Raw genomic sequence first — 25,702 nt, 5'->3', positions numbered from 1 at the left:
AGTTCCTCTTTCCTTTTCCTTCTGCTGCTGTGGAGATTTCCAAATGAAGAAACAACCTCCTCTGGGCATCCAAATGCATCATCTGGGGTGGGGTGGGAAAGGGCATTTCCTTCTTCTTAGCACATTATTATCACCCTCAGACAGTCATTTGGGTTTCTCAGACTAAAGGAGAAAGCAGGGAGCTTTCTGGAGAGTTAGAGACTCTTTACTTTAGTGTTACTTTTTTTTTGGTAACTGCTCCCCCCACACACATACAGACACAGACAATCCATACCCCCAGACACCCCCAGTTGAAACATACACTTCCAAAAAGGACTGCTCCTTAGAATCCAAATGGCATCAGAGGTCACATACGCTGAAGTGAAATTCGGGAAAGAGCCTTCACCTGCTGATCCCAAAGGTAAAGTTCAGGGGATTTGATGCGGGGTGGATGGGTGTGTACGTTGGGGATAGGGAGAATGTACAAGCTCTGGATGGGGACAGGGAATGAGGCCACTGGAGCCTTCTTTTTCAGCTGAGCTGTTTCAGAGCCACTCAGGTGGTGGGAAATCCTAACCCTCCTGTTTTCTCATCCCCTGTATGACTTAACAGACATATAGTAAGCAGAATCTAACTGGTATAGATCTTCTTGATATAGCAGTAGTGGCAGTTTCACCTGTTGGATGTCTGTCTTTCATGCAGCTGTGAAAGAGTCATGGGCCTTGATTTTTAAAAAATGGCATCAATTCTCCATATGGTAATTTTAGATTTTTAAAAAGTGGTTATAAAAAGACTGAGCCAAAACTGACTTATTCTGCATCCAGACTGGCATCACCCCATTGCTCTGTTGGGATATATGGAAATGTTACTTGCAGTATCAAAAGCCATAATTCTCATTGAACATCTGTGCATCATGACATGCCCAATGTGATTTTCAGGTGCCATTTATTTAATCCGAATATGAGGACAGGATTTTGCCATCTCTTATTTTAATTGCCAGTTGAAATAGTTCTACCTGGCTCTGTATAAACTCAGAACAAATCTGCTGGTGGCTGTTTTCTGTCTGTTCCAGACAATGACTCATAGTCATAAGGAGTCTATGAATAATGGGAACCGCTGAGCAGAAACATACTGGGCATGTGTGCACCCCATGCTAAGCCACCCTGAGAAGACGCCATGGCGGGTGGGTGGCTTGTCTGTTGCCCCCGACAGACGGCTGGGCAGGCGGCTGTTGGTTATGGATGGTTTCTTCCTCCCTCTGGTCCTCCTGGCCGCTGCCAACACGTATCCCAGGGTGCTGTGCAGCTCAACCTGTCCCGTCTTCCCTATGGAGAGAAACATCTCCCCCCCCTGCCGCCACCTGCCTGCTTCCCTTTCCCCAATAAAGTATTCCTGGCACACCTGGCCTTTTTTCAGGTCTTTACATTTGTGCAAATCAGATCATAATTTCTAAATGAAATTGGGGGGGGGCTTGCACAAGCACACATCCACAAGACCACCTGTCTGCTACTTTGCCAATCAGAGCTGTATCCCCGCATTGTCAATGTCCTAGTCTATTTTACCCTCCACTTTCAGCTCCCATCCCCTCTTTGTGCTTGTCACTCCCCTCCACAGTCAGCTGTCACCACCGCCACTGTCCCTCAACCCCGCCAGTACCCTCAGCCCCCTGCTCCCAGCCTTCACATTTGCATATGTTTACCAATCCCAGCACGGCCCTGTGACCCACATGTATATTTGACAGCTAGCAATAGAAGGAAAGCTTCTGCACCCCTGTTCTACTTGATCGCAGGCATAAGGTAGATTGTGAAAGTGACAGGTAGATCTAAAATGGTTTTATATATAGCATATATAGAAAGTTGATGAAATGAGGAGCATAGGTGACAATCCAATACACACTCACTTGGGACTAAGCCCCATTGAATGCATGGGACTTGAGATGTATAGGATTGTGCTGTAACTATGTGGTCATCTAAATGGAAACGCTTTGTGAAGCGATTTGGGCAAAATCCAGTTTCACAGAATCGAATTACTACTTTCCACTGTACATTCAGTGCTGTATTCCTTCACTTTTGAAGTGCATATGGGAACTGAAGCCTCATTAGCTGGGGTGGGGTGGGTGAGTCCCGCCGCAAGTAGAAATGAACGTCAGCAATTGCATAGGTGTGGGGCAGCTGGTGAGCAGAGGCTTGCTCCCCCTCCCTCGCGTGTTCAATGAAGCAGGACTTGCTTACGAGTAGACGTTCATAACAAACCCCGCATACCTCACACACACACACACACACACACACACACACACACACACATTTCTAAGGCAGGCAAGCAGGAGCCGGTGCCTCCGGAGATTGAGCAGGCGCTGAGAGCAGAGAGGGCAGAGCTGCGGAAGAGGGAGAGTAACTAGCACATAGTCTTTGATGTATATTAACTGCCCGATCAACAGGCTTCCCCCCACCCCCCACTCTGCAACACAGACTCAGTGAAGTGCTTCTGAGTACATGTTTATGGAACTCATCCTCCCTGACATCCACCCTTTCTCAGCTGTGCAGCTTCGAATAAACAGGCTTCCCATTTCTCGGCCGTCGGAAGGAAAGGGGGGGAGGCGGAGCCAAAAGCGCTGCTGGCTGCTGGAGGAACTTTAGGAAGTAGTTAGTTCAGCTCCTCCGCTCCTTCATGCTTGTTGCTTCCCTTGCTAGTGAACACCTCTCTCTCTCTCTTTAAATAAGCTGCAAACAAAACATTATTATGTCAATGTCTTTGTAGATTTCATCCTTCCTTCTCTACTGCAGCCACTGGCTCTGTTGCTAGCTGTCAGATGTACATGAGGGTTACACAGCAGTGAGCAGGATCGCAAAAATTACGCAAAATTCATGCCTGTGTAGTAAAATGGATGGGAAATTTGCACAAATCTCACAGCAAAGTGGTAAAGCTAAGGGGGAAATTGCACAAATCTCATGGAAGGGCAGTAAACCAGAGGCAGAAACTGTGCAAATTTCAAGGCAGAGCAGTAAAATGGAGGGAAAATTGCACAAAATTCCCCTCCGGCAGTCATTTGCTCCTGTGCACTTGCTCAGGAGCAAACATAACACATTTTTTTAAAATTGTGAAACATTCAGACACATTCTTCATGATTCCTATCAATAAATAAATACATTACTTAATTAAAAATCCATCCTAAGGCTGAGAAGGGATTAGGGAGAATGGCAGCAGTGGCACTAGTGAGATCGTGAGGAGTGGCAGGGGTTTTTGCCACTCTTGTCAGCCAGTTCTCTAGCCATTCCTGACAACCCACCAAAAACTGTTCCTGCCAGGTTTGGATGTCACACTAAGCCACCTGGAGAAAACACCACCCTAAACAACCCTAGTACAAGCCATGGGTTCTCGGGGTGGCTTGTTTGTGCAAAACAATCCATGATGGGAAATGTGCTCTGGGTTTGGATGTCACGCTGAGCCACTCTTCAGCCAGCCATGGTAACCATGCACCAAGACAGGGATAGACAATACAACATCTGGAGGGGCAAAACTTATGGCCCTCCAGATGTTCATAGAATCATAGAATAGTAGGGTTGGAAGGGGCCTACAAGACCACTGAGTCCAACCCCCTGCTCAATGCAGGAATTGAAGTCATGTTGTTGGACTACAACTCCCATCAGCCCTTACCATTGACTATGCTTGCATAAGTCATGCCAGATTCAGTGAGGTTTGGGAATCTGTGTGACCTCAGCTTGCGATATTGGCTTCGGCAGCAGCTGTGGGGAGCAGCACTGAGAGGAAGAAGGTAAAGTCACATCCGCACAGGGTGGAATCGAGGGAAGGAGCTGGCTTCACCGTTACCCTGATCATGTTTTGCTTTCTCCCAAATGAGCCTTACTCCTGAGAAAGTCAGCACACTGCTCTTGGGGTCTCTTGTTTTTAAATCCCCTTCCATGCAGGTGTGCATATTCACATAAGATTAATGACCTCAAGGAACAACTAGCTGAAAACAGCGCAGATAAACATGTCTACTCAGAAGTAAACCACATTGTCTTCAATTGCACTTACTCAGCACAACAGGGGAGGGAGGGGTGGGGGACTGGGGACTGAAAACAAAAGGCAAAGCCATCTCCCCTTATCCGCTGCAGCAGACCTGTGCTGTTCTCTTTTATCTCTTTTATCTTTTATATTCTTTTAAACTGTTGAGCATTTTATATCCTAACATTTTAATATGTGCCTGGGAGGACTATTGGGCAACTCAGGGGGTCGGGGAGGTGCCACCATAACTGTGGTCATGGGCAGGGGGAGGTATGGCGTTGGGGGATTAACAGGCCAGCTGAGGAGAAGAGGGGCTAGACACCTTACAGCTGTCCCCTCTTCTGGTTCTTCCCCCAACCTGATGGTTCCTGGCAGCCTTACCAGTCTGCCCTCGGGTCTGGTGGTGCTGCTGCTGAATGCCAGGTCGGCCCAAAATAAAATCTCCCTCATCCATGATTTGATTGTGGATGGGGGGGCTGACCTGGCATGTATTACTGAGACCTGGGTGGGGGAACTGGGAGGGGTCACTCTCTCCCAGCTGTGCCCTCCTGGGTACTCGGTGCAGCACCAACACCAACTTGAGGGTCAGGGAGGGGGGGGTTGCCGTGGTCTATAGGAATTCAATCTCCCTCTCCAGGCTTCCTGCTCATTCCAGTGCAGATCTTGAGTGTTTGTACTTTGTGTTGGGTACCCGGGACAGATTAGGGATTCTGTTGGTGTACCGCCCACCCCGCTGCCCATCAGACTCCCTGCCTGAGCTGACGGAGGTGGTCTCGGACTTGGTGTTGAGGACCCCCAGGATGATGGTCCTGGGGGATCTCAACTTCCATGCCGAGGCCGCTGTATCCGAGGCGGCTCAGGACTTCATGGCCGCCATGACAACCATGGGGCTGTCCCAAAATGTCATCGGCCCAACGCATATAAAAGGACACACACTTGATCTGGTTTTCTCAACTGGGCAGGAGGATGGTGATCTGAAAGTGGAGGAATTAACATCTGTCCCTTTGTCATGGTCAGATCACTTCCTGCTGAGGTTTAGACTCCTGGCGGCCATTCCCCTCTGCAAGGGTGGGGGACCTATTAAAATGGTCCGCCCCCGGAGATTAATGGATTCCGATGGATTCCAGAGGGCTCTGGGGGATTTTCCTGCTGGTATGGCTGGTGCTCCTGTCGAAGCCCAGGTCGCTCTGTGGAATGCAGAGATGACTCTCCCTCTGAGCAGAGCCCGGCCAGCTCCTTGGTATACACCTGAGCTGAGGGCAATGAAGCAAGAGGGGAGACGGCTAGAACGCAGGTGGAGGAAAACTCGTACTGAGTCTGACCGAACACAGGTAAGAGCCCACTATCGAGCCTACTCTGTGGCGGTGAGGGTGGCAAAGAGACAGTTCTTTTCCACCAGCATTGCATCTTCTCAGTGTCGTCCAGCGGAGCTTTTCCGAGTGGTTTGCGGCCTGTTACATTCTGGGCCAGGGAGAGAGACGGTGGAACCCTCGGTAGCACACTGTGACAAGTTTGCACGGCACTTTGAGGATAAAGTCGCTCAGATTTGTCATGAATTGGACACCACCATTAATGCAGTTCCATTGGTAGAGGCGTTCAGAGCACCGTCTGGTCCAGTTTTATTGGATGAGTTTCAGTTACTGAGGCCTGAGGATGCGGACAAGGTGCTTGGCCAAGTCCGATCGACCACTTGTGTGCTTGACCCTTGCCCTTCATGGCTTATTAAATCAAACAAGGAAGGGATGTCCGGCTGGGTCCAGGTGGTTGTAAATTCCTCCTTGAGAGAGGGAGCGGTGCCTGCCGCTTTAAAAGAGGCAGTAATTAGACCACTCCTGAAAAAGCCTAACCTGGACCCAGAGGATGTTAACAATTATAGGCCAGTGGTCAACATCCCCTTCCTGGGCAAGGTGCTTGAGCGGGTGGTTGTAGGACAGCTCCAGGCACTCTTGAATGAAACGGATTATCTAGATCCATTTCAATCGGGCTTCAGGCCTGGTTTTGGAACGGAAACTGCCTTGGTCGCCCTGTGGGATGACCTCTGCCGGGAGAGGGACAGGGGGAGTGCGACCCTGTTGATTCTCCTGGACCTCTCAGCGGCTTTCGATACCATCGACCATGGTATCCTTCTGGATAGGTTGTCTGGGTTAGGAGTTGGAGGCACTGCACTACAGTGGTTCCGCTCCTACTTGGATGGCCGATTCCAGAAGGTGGTGCTGGGGGATTATTGCTCTGTGCCATGGCAATTGTGCCATGGGGTTCCACAGGGCTCTGTTTTATCCCCCATGCTGTTTAAAATCTACATGAAACCGCTGGGGGAGGTTATCCGGAGGTGTGGGCTGAGGTGCCATCAATATGCAGATGACACCCAGCTCTACCTCTCTTTCTCATCAAAACCAGGTGAGGCAGTGGCTGTTCTGAATCAGTGCCTGGACATGGTAATGGACTGGATGAGGGCCAATAAACTGAAACTCAATCCAGACAAGACGGAGGTACTGTTAGTGGGTGGTTCGTCTGCCCGGCTAGGTGATATTCAACCTGTTCTGGAGGGTGTTGCACTCCCCCTAAAGGATCAGGTTCGTAGTTTGGGGGTGCTCTTGGATCCAGAACTGTCACTTGAGGCACAGGTGAACTCTGTGGCACGGAGCACTTTTTATCAGCTTAGGCTGGTATACCAACTACGCCCTTATCTGGACAGAAATAGCCTAGCTACAGTTATCCATGCTCTGATAACTTCTCGTCCAGATTACTGCAATGCCTTATACGTGGGGCTGCCTTTGAAAACGGTCCGGAAACTTCAGCTGGTCCAAAATAGGGCAGCAAGATTGTTAACAGGGACTGGCCTGCGAGCTCATATTACGCCAGTACTTTTCCAGCTGCACTGGCTGCCAGTCCATTTCCGGGCCCGATTCAAAGTGCTGGTGTTAACATTCAAAGCCCTTAACGGCTTGGGGCCAGGTTACCTGAAGGATCGCCTCCTCCCATATGTGCCTGCCCGGACCTTAAGATCATCATCAGCGGCCCTTCTCCATGGGCCTCTGCCAAAGGAAGTGAGGCGGGTGGCTACTAGGAGGAGGGCTTTTTCTGCTGTGGCACCCCGGCTCTGGAATGAGCTCCCTAGTGAGGTTCGCCTGGCACCTACATTGTATTCCTTTCGGCGCCAGGTGAAGACCTTTTTATTTTCCCAGGCATTTTAGCATTTTAGCTTTCTAAATTTTTATCTTTGTTGTTTTAAATCTGTATTTTAAACTCCTGCACTGCTGCTAGGTTTTATTGTGGTTGTATTGTTATATTGTGGTTTTAATGTTCTATATATTTTAAATTGTTTTATTGTGTGTTGTTTGGTTTTAATTTTTGTGAACCGCCCAGAGAGCTTCGGCTATTGGGCGGTATGGAAATGAAATAAATAAATAAATAAATAAATAAGGTCAGTCACTTTAAGGGAGGGAGCGTGTTGGTGCCTCTTTTTTTCAGTCTCTGCTCATCTGCTGCTTCTGCAGTCTGCCACGCAAAAGCAGGTTTTCCTCATGTACAAGCCGCTTCAATTGGCTGCGTGTGCCATGGGAGGAGCAAATCCGAATGGATGAAACCACGGTTTTGAACTGAATCGTGCTGGAAGGCATCTCTGTGTAGATGGGGCCCCGTTTTCTTGAGTTTGACCCCGGAAACATTCATTATGAAGGGGGAAGATTCATCCTTTTGCAGTTCTTTAGCCACCTGGACTGTGAGTGCAACACCATAGTTAGATACACAAATAGCTATTTTGCCATTGCGTATGCAGCCTTACTCTGGTTGTGGTGGGTCTTCACCTTTCAGCACCTTCCAAAAGTAGAACACCTTGGAATATATTCCAGAAATGCAGCTCCTGGTGCCCTTGGGTGATGTCTGGATTTTTGATGTTGCTCTCCATCATGCTTCTTGTTGTCATCATTGGTGAGTATAATGGGGCCAAGAACTGTTTGCAAAAAAAAAAAAACTGGATAAAATCAAGAAGAAGGGGTACTATTTTGCTAAATACTCACATGATATTTTCAAATAATCCCGGGGGAAAAGAGGCCTGCTCCTAGACTCAAACAGTGGTGCTGAACATTGCTCCACCCAAGGGCCAAATTCCACTTTGGAGGAGCTCCACCGAGTGGTGGGTGACGCTAAAGGCAAAAGGGGCAGGGCCAAAAATGCCAACGCATTGTAGCTCAATGCTCTGATGACTAAGCCTTATGAGAGGCATTGCTTCCTCTGAGAATGAGGAAGCGAAACTGTGCAAAAGCTGGGAAATCACCAAATGATGGTTGGGGGGAAAGGGGTGGTGTCAAGGGAAAGGGGGTGGGACCATCTGGGGAAACCCAGAGGGCCAGACTGGAACCCCAGGTGGACCAGGTTTGGCCCCTGGACCTGAGCTTCTGCACCCCTGGACTAAGGCTTAAACTGACTTAGGGCACAATCCTACTGAGATAGTTGGCAGCCTCCGAAGTTGGAGACCACCGAGTATCCAATGCAGGGTGGCCAGAGCACAGAGGCAGTCTTTGCCTCCGTGCTCCAGCTGCCCTGCATGTTTGGCTAGATGGCCGATTTTGCTTGTCCAACCACAGCTTTGGGGGGGGGGGAGGCTGCAGGGGGCATAGGAAGCTTCGTGATGCAGCTTCCCTTGTCTCCTCCCCTCCCTGCCCCCGGGACCACCCCCTTTTTGCCATCTCCGTGCTTGGTTTCCAAGCACAGAGAGAACAGTGCTGGCTCCAAGGGGGAGGGGAGTGTGGCTTCTGGGAACCGTGTTTGGAGCCCTGGTTCCAACCTTGGTTCCCAGAAACTGAAACTGAAAAATGCTATGGCCCTCTCGACAGTGTCTAGTGGCCCTAGGATTCCTACTGGCCCTAGGATTGCTCCCTCCACAGTTATTCCCTCTTTCCAAGAAACTGTGGGCACCAAGGGATCTGTAACAGAGAGTGGGGCAGAGCTTTAAAGCCATGTCGGTTCATAATGGATCCAGTTAAATGAATGAATCAGTTCTGTATTGGACATGTTGTGGTGATGGTGGGGGGGGGAAATGTGAATTAATAAGAGTCTCTATTCCTTTCATCCCATTCACACAGACACCTCAACGTGCACACGCGCACACATGCACACACACCGCTTTTTCATGCTGCACAGTGAGATAGGGGCTCCCTCCATCACCGCACAGCACCGGCAGGCAGGGAGCTGCCTGGGAAAGGAGAGGCCCTGCTCTTGCTCCGTGGGCTGCCCTCTGCCTCGCTGCACCGCGCTGCTTGGGACAAAGGCGGCCCCTTCACTACCCCAGAGCGTGGAACAGCAATGAGAAAAGGGAGAGGCTGGTGGACCAGAAGGGGAAGCCTGGGGGCCATATCTGGCCCGCCGGCCAGAGGTTCCCCATGCCTGACATAGAGGATGGGTTTATTTCTAGTCGTAGAATCACAGAATTGTAGAATAGTAGGGTTGGAAGGGGCCTACAAGACCATCGAGTCCAACCCCCTGCTCAGTGCAGGAATCCAAGTCAGAGCATCCCTGACAGATGGCTGTCCAGCCTCGTCTTGAATGCCTCCAGTGTGGGAGAGCCCACCACCTCCCTAGGGAATTGGTTCCATTGTCGTATTGCTCTAACAGTCAGAAGTTTTTCCTGATGTTCAGCCAGAATCTGGCTTCCTGCAACTTGAGCCCATGATTCTGTGTCCTGCACTCCAGGATAATCGAGAAGAGATCCTGGCCTTCCTCTCTGTGACAACCTTTCAAGTACTTGAAGAGTGCAATCATCTCTCCCCTCAGTCTTCTCTTCTCAAGGCTAAACATGCCCAGTGCTTTCAGTCTCTCTTCATAGGGCTTTGTTTCCAGTCCCCTGATCATCTTTGTTGCCCTCCTCTGAACCCTCTCCAACTTGTCTGCATCCTTCTTAAAATGTGGTGCCCAGAACTGGACATAGTACTCCAGATGAGGCCTAATCAGTGCTGTGTAGAGGGGAACTAGTACTTCCTGGGATTTGGAAGTGATGCTTCTATTAATGCAGCCCAAAATAACATTTGCCTTTTTTGCAGCCACATCAAATTGTTGGCTCATATTCAGCTTGTGATCGACAATTCCAAGATCCTTCTCGCTTGCAGTGTTGTTGAGCCACGTATCCCCCATCTTGTAACTGCGCATTTGGTTTCTTTTTCCTAGGTGCAGAACTTGGCATTGATCCCTATTAAATTTTATTCTGTTATTTTCTGCCCAGAGCTCCAGTCTGTCAAAATTACTTTGAATTTTGTTTCTGTCTTCCAAAGTATTAGCTATCCCTCCCAATTTTGTGTCATCTGCAAATGTGATCAGCATTCCCTGCACCTCCTCATCCAAGTCATTAATAAAAATGTTGACGAGCACTGGGCCCAGGACTGAGCCCTGCGGTACCCCGCTTGATACCTCTCCCCAGCTTGAGAAGGTCCCACTGATAAGCACTCTTTGAGTCCAATTCTGTAGCCAACTGTGGATCCACCGGATCTTTGTTTCATCTAGCCCACTTTGAGCTAGTCTGCTCATCAGGATATCATGGGGCACTTTGTCAAAAGCTTTGCTGAAGTCGAGCTATATGATGTCCACAGCATTCCCACAGTCCACAATTACTTGATCAAAAAATGAGATCAGATTGTTTAAATTCATTTTTGAGGCTTTTAATAACATTTATTCATGGAACCAGCCCTCACTAAGGAATAACCCCATCTTGTTGTTATTATCAGTAAGCAATTTTCAATTCTTGCAGGATCTTTTAAAATATCTAGCACCAAAAGCCTCATTGACATTTTAACATAGCATTGGCACAAAACCAACTAAGCTCAGGTAGTTTAGATGCAACCCCAATGCACAATTTGCTAACAATGGTTTAGGATCCTCCTGGTTTGCCAGCCTCTCACAAAATATGGCTTGTCAGAGGTGCTGGTTTGGACATCATTACAAGCCATAGTTTGGCCAAGCAGAGCATTGTTTGGCATTAGGTCTGGGCCATCTCATTGTCTTGGTGTACATTTTCTGTATGAAAATCCTCTTTGTTTGAACACTAGACCATCCTGATTTGGCCAACAGGGGAAATGACTACAAAGACTTCTGTAAAAATTCCCTGAATGTTCCAGCATCCTGCAAATCATCAGTGAACTGACTGTAATCTTGCATGGTCTACCTTCAGTGTTTTGTTTTTGACTAGAATCTTTATGGTCCACCAATGTGTTTTCAATGTACAAAGCAACAGTGCATGTTGGGATCTGTTAGTAAGGCACCACCCTCCTCTGGGTGCTCTTGCTGAAGGAAGTTAGGTGGGCAGCTACAAGAGAGAGGGCCTTCTTAATTGTGGCACCCCCTTTATGGAATGCCCTCCCCAAGGAGGCTCATCTGGTGCCTACATTGTTATCTTTTTGATGTGGGGAAAAAACTTTTATTTCCTCCCAGGCATTTGGGGGTGCAGTCCTATGAATGTTTAGACAAAAAAAAAAAAGCCCCACAACTCCCAGCATTTTGCTGACTGGGGAATGCTGGGAGTTGTAGGACTTTTTCCTGTCTAAACATGCACAGGATTATACCCTTAGAGACTTAGTTTTTAAATTTTGTATGGCTGTCTTTATATATCTTTATATTTATCTATTTCTATACTGTTTGTCATTTTGTACTGTATCTTATTCTTGTAACTATCCCTATTGTATTTTATCCTTATAACTATTTGTAATTGGTCTAGAGAATGCTCGTTATTGGGCAAATTACCTAGCAAATGAATCAATCAATCTGTGTTCAGTGAACCGGAGTGATCCTGAGTCCTGCTTATGAACGTAAATAGCCTTGCTGGATCCAACAAAGGTTCACTTCGTTGAGCATTCTTTGGAAGAACCCCAGCATACAGCAGGCTCTAGGGCAAGGGTAGGCAATCTGCAACTCTTGGGCCTCATGCAGCCTTTGGCCTAATTTCCAAAGCCCTCTACATGTGATCAGTTCAAACCTCTGGTGAGAGTGATCTGTCCCTTCCCCAGGAGCCTACTGCATGGGAAGGAAGAGGGAGAGAGAGAAAAGGGGGTGGCAGAAAAAGACAGCAAAGAGAGTAACAGCCAAGGTAAAGACAGAGTGGAAAGGGTAGGCCAACAAAAGCAGGAAATCTCATTTAGGGTTAAAAATAATTCAGCTTTACTATACAGAGGAATGGAGGATGTTATCTTGGACCTCTATGATGTTGTTAAATGTTGCTCCCACTTCTCTCTTTTCCAGTTATCCTCACGAGAAGTCCAAAGAAGAAACCACTCAAAAGCCTACTTCAGAATTCAACCGAGTGGCACTGCGTCCTGAAGAGTCCTGAAGGGGAAGGTTGGCAACTGTTAATGAGAGAGTCAGATGGCCAACAGAGAAGGCCACATCTGTACATGACTGCACCTTAAACACTTCAAAATAAGAAAATCCTGTCAAGAGCAGGGATTGATCTGAGAAAGCTTTCCAGAGACAACAGTCATTGCTTGTGGGAAAGCTTGCGGTAGATCCTTGCACGAGGAGGCCAGACATGTCCTGTCTTTTGAGCGAGCCTGGGACAGAATTCTCCCTGGGAATGACACTGCATCATGACACTGCATGATTCCCAGGGGTATTGTGTGTGTGTGTGGGGGGGGGGGAATGGGGGGAGATGGCTGCCCCTATTTTATTTATTTATTTATTACATTTCTATACCGCCCCATAGCCAAAGCTCTCTGCGTGGTTTACAGAAGTTAAAATATACTCGTATTGGTGGTCCATGACTGGATGCAGTTATGTCAGATTTTATACTCCGCTGTGGTGACATGGGAAGGGCAGGGGAAGGTGGGAGGAAGAGTCCCTCCACCTGCCCTTGAGTTCAGTGGGCGACATTTTGCTTCCACTAGCTCTGTAAATGGTGCAGATCTGAATCACCACCAGGGGTGGGAACAGGGTCTGAAGGCAGTGCAGTTTGGTGCAAGTCTGCTCCTGTCCCGTCCTGGCCATTCATGTCTCTGCCCCGGTTGGGGCTTTGCACTCATGGAGTTGTGCCTGCAATGCAAATACACCATTGTAACTTCAGTAGTGGCTGCATCTCTCATGTTCCACTGGAATGATGGGGCTTCAGCCATCTCCTACAGCCACCCCACCCCCCTCAAAAGCTGGCATAATTTGAGTATAGGGCCGAAAACTTATTTCTTTTTCCTGCTAATATCATGGCAATTAAAATGTGTATTTTATCCAAATGTATTTCCTTTTTCAAAACATACTACAAAACATACTAAAGCATATTTGTGTGTGTGTGTGTGTGTGGTGTATATGCTTTTAGTATATGTGTTTCCAAGTTTAGCTTGGAAAAGAGGAGGGTAAGGGAAGGCATGATAGAGGTCTACAAAATGATGCATGGTGTGGAGAATGTGGATAGGGAGACATTTTTCTCCCTCTCTCAAAATACTAGAACCTGGGGTCATCCCATGAATCTGATTGGTGGGAGATTCAGGACCGATAAAAGGAAGCACTTCTTCACACAGCGCATAGTTAAGCTATGGAATTCACTACCACAAGATGTAGTGCTGGCCACCAATTTGGATGGCTTTAAAAGGGGGTTGGACAGATTCCTGGAGGAGAAGGCTATTGATGGCTTCTAGTCCTGATGGCTATGTGCTACCTCATGTACCAGAGGAAGTGATGTACACCAGTTGCTAGGGAACATGGGTGGGAGGGTGCAGCTGTGCTCATGCCCTGTTTGTGGGTTCCCAGTTGACAGCTGGTTGGCCACTGTGTGAACAGAATGCTGGACTAGATGGACCCTTGGTCTGATCCAGCATGGCTCTTCTTATGTTGATAAATATGTGCTGAAATGACAAAAAGAAATGAATTTTATATGCAAAAAAGAAAACACCAGGAATAAATATAAATGCCCCAATCTAAAGCATGTGCAGAATACCAGGGGTGCATATATAGCATCTGTTCAGTGCAGCTAAAATCTCCTCAGTTAGCTGTTTGGCAGGGAGGAGGCACCACCCATGGAAGAATGTTCATTAGAGCTATAGTTTCCAGGTAATTATGAGTGTCTGCACCATGGACAGTACCCCCTTTTACAGACGTGCCTTCAGATGTCTGGGGGGGAAAACATCTGTGTGCAGCCATGTTTTTAACTGGATGCTCAGTCATGGTTAAGGCTGTGTGATCTAGCAAAATTCCACCATTTCCAGATTCACATTCTGCCTTGGTGCTGATCTCCAGAGCCATACCTGACATTTTCTCAGCTTCTGGGTTACATTCCCTGCCCACAAATGATCTGACCTTCTAGATTCTTCCATGAGGTGGCTCAGCCATATATCAGCAACTGCCTCCCCACATCCTGGGCTGGGGGATTCAAGAAAGGTGGGCAGGATTCAAAAGTCTATTTGGTTGGGATCTGGGGAGTGTCTTGTCCTGCAGCAGTGATGAATGGGAAGGAAGGGGAGAGGAATGCTGCAACTCCATGATGTGGAATAACTGTAATCAAAGCCTTCTTTGTGCTTTGAAAATGTGCACAGGATAGGGGTCAGAATAAATGATTGCAAGAGTGTATTTGACACACAAGGCGGACAAAACTTTGGGATCTATACCATCCATATCTCATTCACAACTGACTATTGCAGAGTGCATATGAATTCATTTTCTCACACCGCCTTACACCCATTTTCAAAACACAAGAAAGAAAGTGGAATACCAGAAGTGTCATGTGCAACTTTTTTTAAAAATCCAATTTCCATGTGATTCAGAAACAGGACAAAGACCTAGGGCGTGTCTCCATGAGTGATTTACTCTGAGCTGGCTTCGTGTTGAGGATGTTAGGGATACATGATGTCGTAGCCATCCAGCAGCCATCCCGGAGCTTATCAGGGAAAAACCAGCTTTCCTGAGACTGCTTGAAGTCCGATTCTTTTCCTCAAGTTGGGTTCTCCCCGATATAGTTGCTGTGTGCCCCAACAACCACATTGACCTCGCGTATGCTAGCCCTGCCCAGGGGTGTGCCTTTCACCGTGACCCCAGTCAAGGGGTGTTTCCTGTCCCTGCACAAACCCATTAGTGTTTCCTCAGAAGTAACTCCCATTCTGCTCAATGAGGCTTGTCCCCTGAATACCCACATCAGAACTTACAGAGATCCCCCCTAATTGAAATGGCACAGTTTAAAGCCCAGTTCCCTAAGTGTTGTAAAGCGCGATCTCGAGGCTCCGATTCTCCATTGTTTGGTTTATTGCCTTAGGAAGTAACTACTTCGACCCTTCATTATAGAGATCCTGTGCAGCATCTTACAAGAGGGGCTGGTTTCCTGTCTTTTTTGTTTACTGCTCTCTTTGCCAGAACAAACCCATTAGTGTCTCCTCAGATGTAACTCCCATTGTGCTGAATGAGGCTTGCCCTCTGAATGCCCACATCAGAATTTACAGAGATCCCCCTGAATTGAATACAGAGTTTAAAGCACTGATTCCTTGAAGCCTGGAATGTGCTTTATCGAACCTGCGATTCTCCGTGCCTTCGTTTATTGCCTTAGGAAGTAACCACTTCACACCTTCATTATAGAGATCTTGCAGTTAGAAAGGGAGCTGGTTTCCCATCCCTATGTTCCCCCCCCCACCTTTCCCAGCACAAGCATATGTGTGTCTACTCAGAAGTAAGTCCCATTGTGTTCAATGAGGCTTGCTTCTGAAATGCAGGTACATCTGGACTTTCAGGGGAAAGGAGAAAGAGGGGGAGAGTGGGGAAAACCTCTCTTGGTTGAGCAGCCCCTCCCAGTCAGATGACATTCACTCCAACCCCCACCAGAAAGTATGTCCTGCGAAGCAATTTTTACTGGCATGGAGCAGTCACTCGTGGAGCCCTGCCTGGACAAAAGTGCAGCAAAGCTGACTCTTTTTTTAAAAAAATCCGGTACTCCTCCATTTGCTTCTCCTGCTGCTGTCGTGAAGATTCAGTCCTGGAGAAAAAGATGTTATTGGTTTCCATTTGCAACAAAATCTCTTGCTTCTTCTCTTTTCCTCTCTCTTCCCTTACAGGACAAGAGTTCTCATGTTGTAAGGAGGACTGGAAGCAATTTGAATCCAGCTGCTACTATTTCTCTACAGACAGGAGTACTTGGAATGTCAGCAGGATGAGGTGCATAAGGATGGGCTCTGACTTGGTGGTGATAAATTCAGATGCTGAACAGGTGAGTAATCTGCCCACAAAGCAGAATGCTAGAAGAGGCCCCCTCTCTCTGGCTCTGTGTGCTTAGAACTCTCCTGCTGTCTTTGGCAGCATTAAGTCCTAATGAGGATTAGGCCATGAAAGGCACCCCAAAGAGACACCGTTTGGCTGCCTGTGCCGTAAGCAAGCATGGCTTCTTCTGTCCTGGGAGCACAGTGCCAGACTGGGGGGATCATGGTGCCTCTGCTGTGCAATCTGTTTGGGTCCTCCAGAGTGTTTGGCTTTGGCATGAAAGACTCCCCCAAACCTCTGCTCTGCGGAGGCTCCTTCCCCTTTTCCATTGTTCTGCGATTTAAATCATCTGCAAGTTGCTTCTAATATTTATACAGGCGTTCCTTATGAAACACACCAAAGGCATTTCTGAAGTAGACAATTTCTGTATTGGCCTCACTGACCAGGAGGAGGAAGGTCAATGGCATTGGGTGGATCAAACTCCTACTAACCCTGCAGCATTGTGAGTAAGAACAGTAATACTTAGCACGTATATAGTGCTTTTTGAGAGTGCCAAGCACTTCACAGATATGACCATGGCAATCCTTTCAGCAGCCTGTGGTAGGCTCATGGACTCATCCCCACATGGCTGGTGGGGCTGGCTTGAGAGAACAGCAGTTTGCATAGGGCTATTAGCTGTGGGACCAGGGGGATCTCAACCCTGGAGTTGCCCCCATTCCCTCTCACCAAGCAATTGAGAGGTGGGGATAGTGGGGTGACACGGCTCTTTTTCTACAGTTTAAAGCATCCTAAAATGAGCCATTTTTGGAAGGGAGAAGGTACAGGAGTTCGTTACACAAAGAAGCTGTATGCATCTACATCAGCAAGTGTGTAGCACCCCTTCACACATGGACAACTGGACAGACAGCAGGTGGCAGAACTAGCCTGCGACCTCCCCATGTGGGGTCATCTGAACCCCTCCCTTCAGTTTTTGAGCAAAACATTCAATAAACATATCTATTTATTGTGTACTGATTTACATAACTGAATGAATGAGCAAGCATGTCAGCAAGCAGTGGCATAGAAATTAGGCCTGAGCACCGCTCCAGCCCAAAGCCAGAGCTCTGAGTCAAAGCAGGGTGCTTCAGGCCACTTCAGGCCACCTCCAAGGCGAAGTGGGTCTCTCCGAGGTGCTTCGGTGTGCTTCAGAGCGATCCGGAAGCCCAGCCACCATGCTGCCACTGCCACCGCGCAGCCCCAGCTTCTTACCTGGGTCCTCTAGATGCACCCCGGCAGTCGTCTTGTTGTCCTGGCGGGGGGGACGGACCATTTTTAAAATGGCGACTCCCTGTATTTCCGGAAGGGGCTAGGAGCTGGCGGCGGCGGCAGCTCCCCCGGCAACACTGGCAGCAGCAGTTTGCCCAGCAGCACTGGCCATAGCTCCCATGGTAGTGCTGGCAGTGGCTCCCCCGGTGGCCCCTACCCCACAGAACAAGGGCCCAGGTAAGGAGCTGGGGGCTGGGTGGTATGTTGGGGGGATGTCAAAAGCCCGCTTCGGCTTCATAAGCTGAAGTGTGTCAGGGCCCCCCCGAATCAGCCCAAGTAAAATCAGGCCCGCCTCAGAAGCCATGAAGCGGCCTCCAAGTTGGATCGGGGGGCCCATGCACAGCCCTAATAGGAATAACATAAAACAATATACCCAAGAACCAACTATCAAGATCTGCCAGGAAAATATACAGACAGGGTTAATGAAAAGCATATTCACCAGCTGTGATGTCCTGGGTAGCATTCAGAGGAGCAACCAGGGAACCCAGTTAAGATGACAGTATCCAAGCCACCCAGTGAAGCTGACCACCACAAACATTGGACTAAACTACACGTTACATTGAATATGTAGCATGCAGATGAGCCTCACTTTCTTTTTTACTCCCAGGTAAGTGTGTGAGCCCCCAATTTGGGTTCAGGCCACCATGTGTGGGTAGGGGAGGTTTAAACCTTCTCCCCAGCTGTTTCCACCCCTACATTTCCCAACACACATAAGGGGTGGTTAAAAGGGGGGGACACTCCATTGGCGCCAATGGACTTCTCTCTCTCATTTTAGTCCATGTGCGAGGGGTAGGTGGATGGAATTTAGGGGGTGAAAGGGTGGGAAGGTTTAAACTCCCTGCATGCTTACATGAAGTTAAAAAAGAAAGAAAGAGAGACTCAGCTGCATGCTACATATTTAACATAGCATATAGTTTAGCCCTCAGAAGCAGTTTATATTTGAAAAGGGTGAAAAAACACATGTCAAGGGCTAATAAATAAATCAGGAGAAAGAAGAGCAAGGGAGGACTAGGTCCAATGCTCGGGGAAGATGAGGAAGGGTTAACATGTTAACAAAGGCAGATCTGGGAAACCAGAGACTGATCAGCCTGATGTCTATACCAGGCAAGATTCTAGAACAGATTATGAAGTAGAAAAGAATGCCTTGATCACAAGAAGCCAGCATGGGCTTATCAAGAATAAGTTGTGCCAGATATCCCTTATCTCAATTTTTTGGATAGAGTAAGTATCTTGGTAGATCATGAGAATGCTGTAGCCAGAGTATATCTTGATTCAGCAAAGTCTCCCATGATATCCTTGGTGACAAGATGTTACGATGTGGGCAGATCCAGTTTGCTGAACAACCATACCAGACAAGTGTTCATGAATGGTGTTGCATTAACTTGAAGTGCCACAGGACTCTGTGCAATCCCAACATTTTAATAAATGATTTTGATGAGGGAGTAGAGTGGAGGATCATCACATTTGCTGATGACATGAACCTGAGAGTGATAGCTAACCCCACAGAAGACGGAATCAAGATTCAACGTTATCTTGTCAGGCCTACACCAACAAGATGAAATTCAGCAGATCAGTGTAAAGTCCTACATTTAGGTACAAAGAATCAAGGCAGAAATATGGTATGGGGGAGCCCTAGTTTGGCACCTGTATATGTGAAAATGATCTAGCTGTCTTAGTGAATCATAAGCTGAACATGAGCCAACAGGATGATTCTGCTACAGAGGGCGCAATCCTGTGGGGAGGATTGCGCCCTCTATCCAATGCAGGGTGGGTGCAGTGCAGAGGGGATCTTCTCCTTCAAACTCTGAGGTGGCCAACTATCCAACGCAGGGTGGGTGCAGTGCAGAGGGGATCTTCTCCTCCACGCTCTGGACACCCTGCATTTGCAGCTAGTTGGCTGATTTCAGCGGTCTAATCGGGGAGCCTCGGGGGGGGGGAGGCAGGACAGTACACAGGAAGTGTTGTGACGGTGCTTCTGCTGTCCCCTCCCCTCCCCACCCCCAGGAATGCCCCCTTTTCCCCTGCTCCATGCTGCTCTTCCGAGCACGGAGCTGGAGACGAACCTTGCAGCATACGAGGCGGCGGGGGAGGGGGCAGGGGGGCGGTTTTCTGGGAACCGACCTCAGAACACTGGCTCCAAGCTTGGTTCCTAGAAAACAAAAAATCCTGTCTGGCCGCCTTAGGATTGCACCCTAAAAAAACGAATGCAATCTTAGGCTGCATAAACAGAAGCATAGTATCCAGATCATGAGAAGTAATCATTCCATTCTACTCTGTGTTCATCAGGCTGCATCTGGAGTATTGTGTCCAGTTCTGGACACCACATTTTAAGGTCACTGCCAAACTGAAGCATGTCCAGAGGACGGTTACCAGGATGGTGATGGGTCTAGAAACCAAGTCCTACTAGGAACAGTTGAAAGAGCTGGGGAAGTTTAGCCTGGAGAAGAGCAGATTAAGAGGAAACATAACAGCTGTCCTCAAACATCTAAAGGGCTTTCACGCAGAAGATGGAGCAGACTTGTTCTGTGTTGCTCCTGAGGGAAATACTAGAACCCATGGGTGGAAATTGCAGGGAAACTTCCTTATGGTAAGAGCTGCTTGACAGTAGAATAGATGCCATGGGAGGTGGTGGGTTCTCCTTTGTTGGAAGTGTTCAAGCAGAGACTGGGAAGCTGTCTCTCAGGGGTACTATTGTTGCAACCTGCACTGAGCGGGCATTGGACTAGATGAGCACCAAGGTCCCTTCCAACTCTGGGTTTGCAAGCTTTCTCGTTTCACGGGAAACATGGTTATATTGCTATCTTCCTTGGGAACCTCCTGCATGTTCTGTCTAGTCACCCTTCAGGGTGTTAAGTCCAAAATATTAGTCTCTGTGCCTACGTATCTGTTTGCTTTTCTCTTCTGTTTGCTGTTCTCCCAACCTTTGAGAACTAAGGTCAGGGGAACTCTTAACCAACTCCATTCCTGCCCTCCTTGACTTGTTAATTTGCGTAATTCTGATTCAAAGTCCCTTTGATTTTCTGAGAACACAACATTTCCTGCTTTCTGGCCCTTAGTCCCATACTGTATCTTGGTTATGTCTTGATATCTACAGTTCTACAGCCTACACTGTTAATCAGTGCCAAGCATTGGTCCTTGTACTGCACAGGAGCTGGGGACAATAATTATCACTAAGAAACCTATGTTGGGTCCCCTGAACTGGTTGAAAACAAGTTGCATATGTGAGAACAAATAATCTGATCTATGTTCATTTCAGCATTTTGATTTGTTATTGAGAGACCTGAGGAGCAGGGAAAATTATACTCCTCCCCTCCTGTTTCAGGCATTCTAAAACCAATTTACGTCCACCCACAAGTGAGGAGTGGGCAATGCCACGTAGCCCCATCTCTGATGCCACACATGTAACATCACTCCCCCAGGTATGAGTGCACTGAGCACAAACTTTTAGAAGGGGGAGGCCCCCCTCTAAATGTTTGTGCTCTAAATGTTTGTGCATGTACAGCTGTACATACGTAGGCCTCCCCTTCCAGATGTTCATGTTCTACGTACAAATGCTTGGGTGACAAGGCTATGTGGCACAGACCCACACCCTGCTTGTGTGTGGAGATAAGTGGGTTTTACATTGCCCAAATAGGGCTTCTCTCTCCCTCTCACTCTCCATCCCTCAGCAGCCATGGTCTCATTTGCCTATAAGATCTTTTGCTCTGAATCATTTTCTCATAAGTGTCTCTCTTTCAGATTCTGGAGAGTGGGTGAACCCAGTGGCAATGATGAGAACTGTGCTGTCATGCATATAGATCACCAGCGCATCCAAAGAAAGAACAACTGGAATGATGTCAAGTGTGACATGGTCTCTCATCGTTACATTTGTGAATCCATGAAAGTCATTTTTTAATTAAAGGAACTATCCAGGTTATAAGAGCAGAAAGACCAAGAGGCCAATCCATCTCCTCATTCTGTTCACTGGGGCTCTGACTGGAGGCACTGAATCGATCCTGAACTTTGGCTGTATATGTGAAGGCAGTGCTCCCTCCTCCCACTTGCATGTCTTGAATTGTTCAGGAGGTATAGCACGGTATTGTCCTCCTCCAAATATAGAAGCAAGAACAGTTGCTAATCCTTTGGGTCTGAAGGAGCGATGGGTTAATTAGTTTCTTTGCCTCAGGGGAGTCTTCAATAGTTCCAATCCTACAAGCTGGTTATAAGGACATGCAGCTTTGCTTCCCCCTTTTATGAAGTGATTTTTCTGGTTCCTTGCCTGAACCATTCACTGTCTGCCTTATCACGCAATGTGAGAATCCTTACGCTAAACCAATGTCTCTGACCGCATAAGGAGGGCCTCCTAACGGAGGTAGGATGAGTCAACATGGGAAGGAACGTCCCTCTTCCCTCCCCATGCCTTCCTTGATTGGGCCAGGAGGCATAGTAGCCTTTTCCACTCACTACAGTTCTGGATTCTGGAAGCCAGTGATCATGAGCCAATGAAATAAGTTCCTGGCATACCTTCTTGGCTTCCATTGCATCCTCCCTCCCCCGCCCCCGACCTTAATTCATACTTCCAACCCAAGAACGACTTGTGCATTGAGTTTACATTTGTTTTAACTATAGTTTTATAGGCTGACTGCCAGTTATTTTCTTGACTTTTCCAACTGTACTTCAAGGACCGCACATTTATAGCAAGGGCAAATAACTTTTAGTAATTCAATGTGTAATAATAATAATAATAATAATAATAATATCATCAAAGCTGAGACTTGTCTAGCTTTCCAAGTGCTTTATTGCAGCTAACTCTCAAACAAAGCTATCCCCTCCTGGTGATAACATTCAGCTCTATGACTGGGCAAGAGCTTAACTCTTCCTACTATATCATCTTCTCTATGAAACGGATTCTTTCAACACATAATGGGAATTAATGTTCAAGCTTTACTTTGTGCTCAAATTCCTTTCCCCCTTGCTAAGAAGTGTCTGTAATAACAGGGTCTTCTGTAAATTAATCAGGGCCAGCTCCAGACATCTTGCTGCCTGAGGCAAAGGACAAGATGGCACTCCCTCCCATTCCATGGACAAAAGCCAATTTGACAGGCAGTTTCATCTTTCTTCAATACTGACAATGGGACAGCATTCTCCACCACACCTGAAGGTAGCAACTAGCTTGGGGACACAAGGGAGGCCACGTGGCCCACAGCTCTCTTCTCCAACACTTTGCTGCCACTTCCCAGCATCTGCAGCCTTAGGCAACTGCTTCGTGCTACCTCATGATAGGGGCTGGCCCTGAAATTAATCTAATCCTTCTGGTGGATCAGAAATGTGCCCTGATCTGGAGTGAGGAAATGATGTGATATGCTGAAAGCCAGTCAGTTGTAAAGTGTTTAAAAGTAGAGCCAGAAAACAATGACCAATAATCTGTTCTCAAGATGGAGCATATACTATAGAATGCAAACATAATCTTTAGCACAGTGGTCACTCTTTTCAGTGTAGTCAATAATAAGATAATAGTAGTCAATGACAACAAGATCAAGCCTTTCTAGGAAAGAGTAGCTGCCAACATTTGCCAGTAATGATCTAGTAATTCTATCATGATATAAGTCTTTACAGGGACTGTTTTTTGTCAAGTCGGTACTCAAGAGCTAGCTACCCAGGTAGTCTGTCGCATGTGGGCAACCTGCAGCCTGCATGTGGCCTGCAGTTGCCTTTACTATGGTCCATGGGTGCCTTCTAGAGAACCCATCATGCCTCTCCCACACCCTACTTCCCCGCTGATTTGCACGGGTATACTGTGTCCAGTTCTGGGCACCACATTTTAAGAAGGATGCAGACAAGCTGGAGAGAGTTCAGAGGAGGGCAACAAAGATGATCAGGGGACTGGAAACAAAGCCCTATGAGGAGAGACTGACAGAACTGGGCATGTTTAGCCTTGAGAAGACTGAGGGGAGATACGATAGTGCTCTTCAAGTACTTGAAAGGTTGTCACAGAGAGGAAGGCCAGCATCTCTTCTCTATCATCCCAGAGTGCAGGACACGGAAGAAAGGGCTCAAGTTGCAGGAAGCCAGATTCCGGCTGAACATCAGGAAAAGCGTCCTGACTGTTAGAGCAATACGACAATGGAACCAATTCCCTAGGGAGGTGGTGGGCTCTCCCACACTGGAGGCATTCTAGACGAGGCTGGACAGCCATCTGTCAGGGATGCTCTGACCTGGATTCCTGCATTGAGCAGGGGAGTTGGCCCCTTCAAACCCTACTATTCTATAATTCTATGAAGATCCATCATGGATTAGAAATGGGAGCAATCACAGGAAGGAATTGCTGATGCAGCCAGTGACTGATAAGGGTCTATAAAAGATGGATAAAGATCTAAAAAGGAAGACATGAAGCTGCTTCTAAATACAGGTGTTGTGTACCCTGGATTAGATGTTAAGACAAGTGTTCAGTATAGTCTCATTTACATAAACAGGCCAGAGATTTCCATCCACTCTGCTGCTGATTGTGATCCAACTCATAAATGAGGCCCCATAGACCTTTGGCATGTATGGAGTGCGTACCTATCACCTTCGGCACTTACTCCAAGTGAAGCATGACTGACTATCCAGAATGCATCCAACTTAAAGTGGGGTGGGGTGAGGAGGAAGAGATGTAAAACACACTCATACTTATGAATGGAAGATGAAGCAGTGAAAACAGTCCCGAAGTATATGAGATCAACTGCAGGACTATGGTGGAAGTAAATATAGGTTAGAGTCAGCAATGAAAGCAAAAGTAACACAAGTGGTTTTCTGTTCAAGTTGAGTGTTATGCTCGGAATGTATTTGCAGTTATGGAGATGATGGTCCAGCTCTTAAGTTCAATGCCAGGATCACCACTTAACAAGACCTCAGGTGGCAGGGCTGGGAAAGACCACTGCTGAGAAGTAGAAAGCAGTTTCCAGCATCCATAGATAGTACTGGTCTAGGTGATGGACCAATAGTCTGACTCAATATAAAGCAGTTTCATATGTTCCATATTTGGTCCTTATTAAATCTATATGTACCATGGCCGCTTTCTGTAGGTGATAGAAGTTGAAGATTCCCAGTACAGGAAGCTTTCATTCATGTGACACTCCCTGATTACATAACTAGTCCCAATTATTGTGACACTCAACTTTGGGTTGCCACCAACAGCAGATCTATGTTGAATTCTTCCACCTCTTTCTGCAACATTTAGACACATTCCTTCATGTAGTGACATCATCACTTTATGCATTCATTGTCTGGCCCGGGAGGCAGGTGTAGAACATCAGGAAAACACGCAGGTCAGTATGCCTGAGTACTGTGGGGAGTGAGTGTTGGCTAAGGCACATAGTCACTTCCAAAGCCATCCATATGGCTGTGGGTGCCTTGCTTTCGCTAGCAGGGATAGACCGGTCTCAAATTAAAGTTAAAACTGATGTGACCTTCGGGTGTCAAGAGGAAGGAAGAATTTCCAGTCTATCTTCAAAAGAACAAAACAGTTCATGCAAAACAAACTATTTTGGATGGCCTGGTATCTCCAGAAGTAGTTATTGGTAGCATGTTAGGCCAACCTGATACTGCAGTTTTGGTGAAAACACAGCAGGTGCAAGGAAGAAAAATGATTCTGGCTCAGGGCATCATGGCTGATACAGAGGTGTTCATCTCAAAGAAAAACAGCCTTTTATCGGCTTTTCGATAAAGTTTGCAAAGGCTAAAGGATACAACTGTGTAGTGATCATGTCTACAAAACTGGTTTGAATTAACTACGACACCCCAGGATTCATATTGGTTGGACTCGTATTCAAAATAGTGAAGGCTTGATTTATGATTTTACTACAGGGAATGGTCAGGTACCCTTAAAGCCATCAAAGAGTGACCACCCTTAAGCATATAATCAGCCAAGATCAGCAGCATCTGGTAATTACAAACCTTAATTTAAATGTATAAGCCAATAGGAATATTAATCTAGCTAGAATCTCTCTTGGTTTGTTGTAGGCAAAATCTTCCAAAAATCTTAGTTAACTTGACATCTCTTGGCTTAAAGAGAAGAAAATATAACTGACATACGTACATATTAAGGTTTATTCTTAAGAACACTTGTTATAGTCATATATCTCTTTATTTGATCTGTTATCAGTCATTCAAACCATTGTAACATGAATAGTAGAAGCATTTTAAATGTTCCACATGGACTGGTTTGTCACTCGGAGCATGCTGGGAGTTCTGGCAAATAAGTGGCATGCTCAGAACCTTCAGGAGAGAGGAAAAAAGCCAATAATTATTC

General features: G+C 47.1%; 1 protein-coding gene across 4 annotated transcripts; it reads left to right on the top strand.

The window, feature by feature from the left end:
* Window positions 1–18: 18 nt before the first annotated feature.
* On the top strand, window positions 19–22,185 carry LOC146344328 (C-type lectin domain family 4 member A-like). 4 transcript variants are annotated; one of them, XM_084857142.1, is made up of 6 exons: window positions 19–400; window positions 7,798–7,914; window positions 12,208–12,303; window positions 15,987–16,138; window positions 16,506–16,630; window positions 21,172–22,185. In XM_084857142.1, the coding sequence occupies exons 1-6, from the start codon at window positions 334–336 to the stop codon at window positions 21,326–21,328; spliced, it is 714 nt and encodes a 237-aa protein (XP_084713268.1). In that variant the 5' UTR covers window positions 19–333; the 3' UTR covers window positions 21,329–22,185. The 4 variants fall into 4 exon arrangements, with proteins under 4 accessions (XP_084713268.1, XP_084713269.1, XP_084713271.1 ...); XM_084857143.1 differs by lacking the exon at window positions 7,798–7,914 and having other exon boundaries at window positions 113–400; XM_084857144.1 differs by lacking the exon at window positions 16,506–16,630 and having other exon boundaries at window positions 154–400; window positions 21,172–22,183.
* The last annotated feature ends 3,517 nt before the right edge of the window (window positions 22,186–25,702 follow it).

Source organism: Heloderma suspectum, chromosome 5, assembly GCF_057233095.1.
Source record: "Heloderma suspectum isolate Gila_16-S chromosome 5, 16-S_ref, whole genome shotgun sequence".
In the NCBI taxonomy this organism is placed as follows: domain Eukaryota; kingdom Metazoa; phylum Chordata; class Lepidosauria; order Squamata; family Helodermatidae; genus Heloderma; species Heloderma suspectum.
This window is presented reverse-complemented; position numbering and strand designations above follow the sequence as displayed.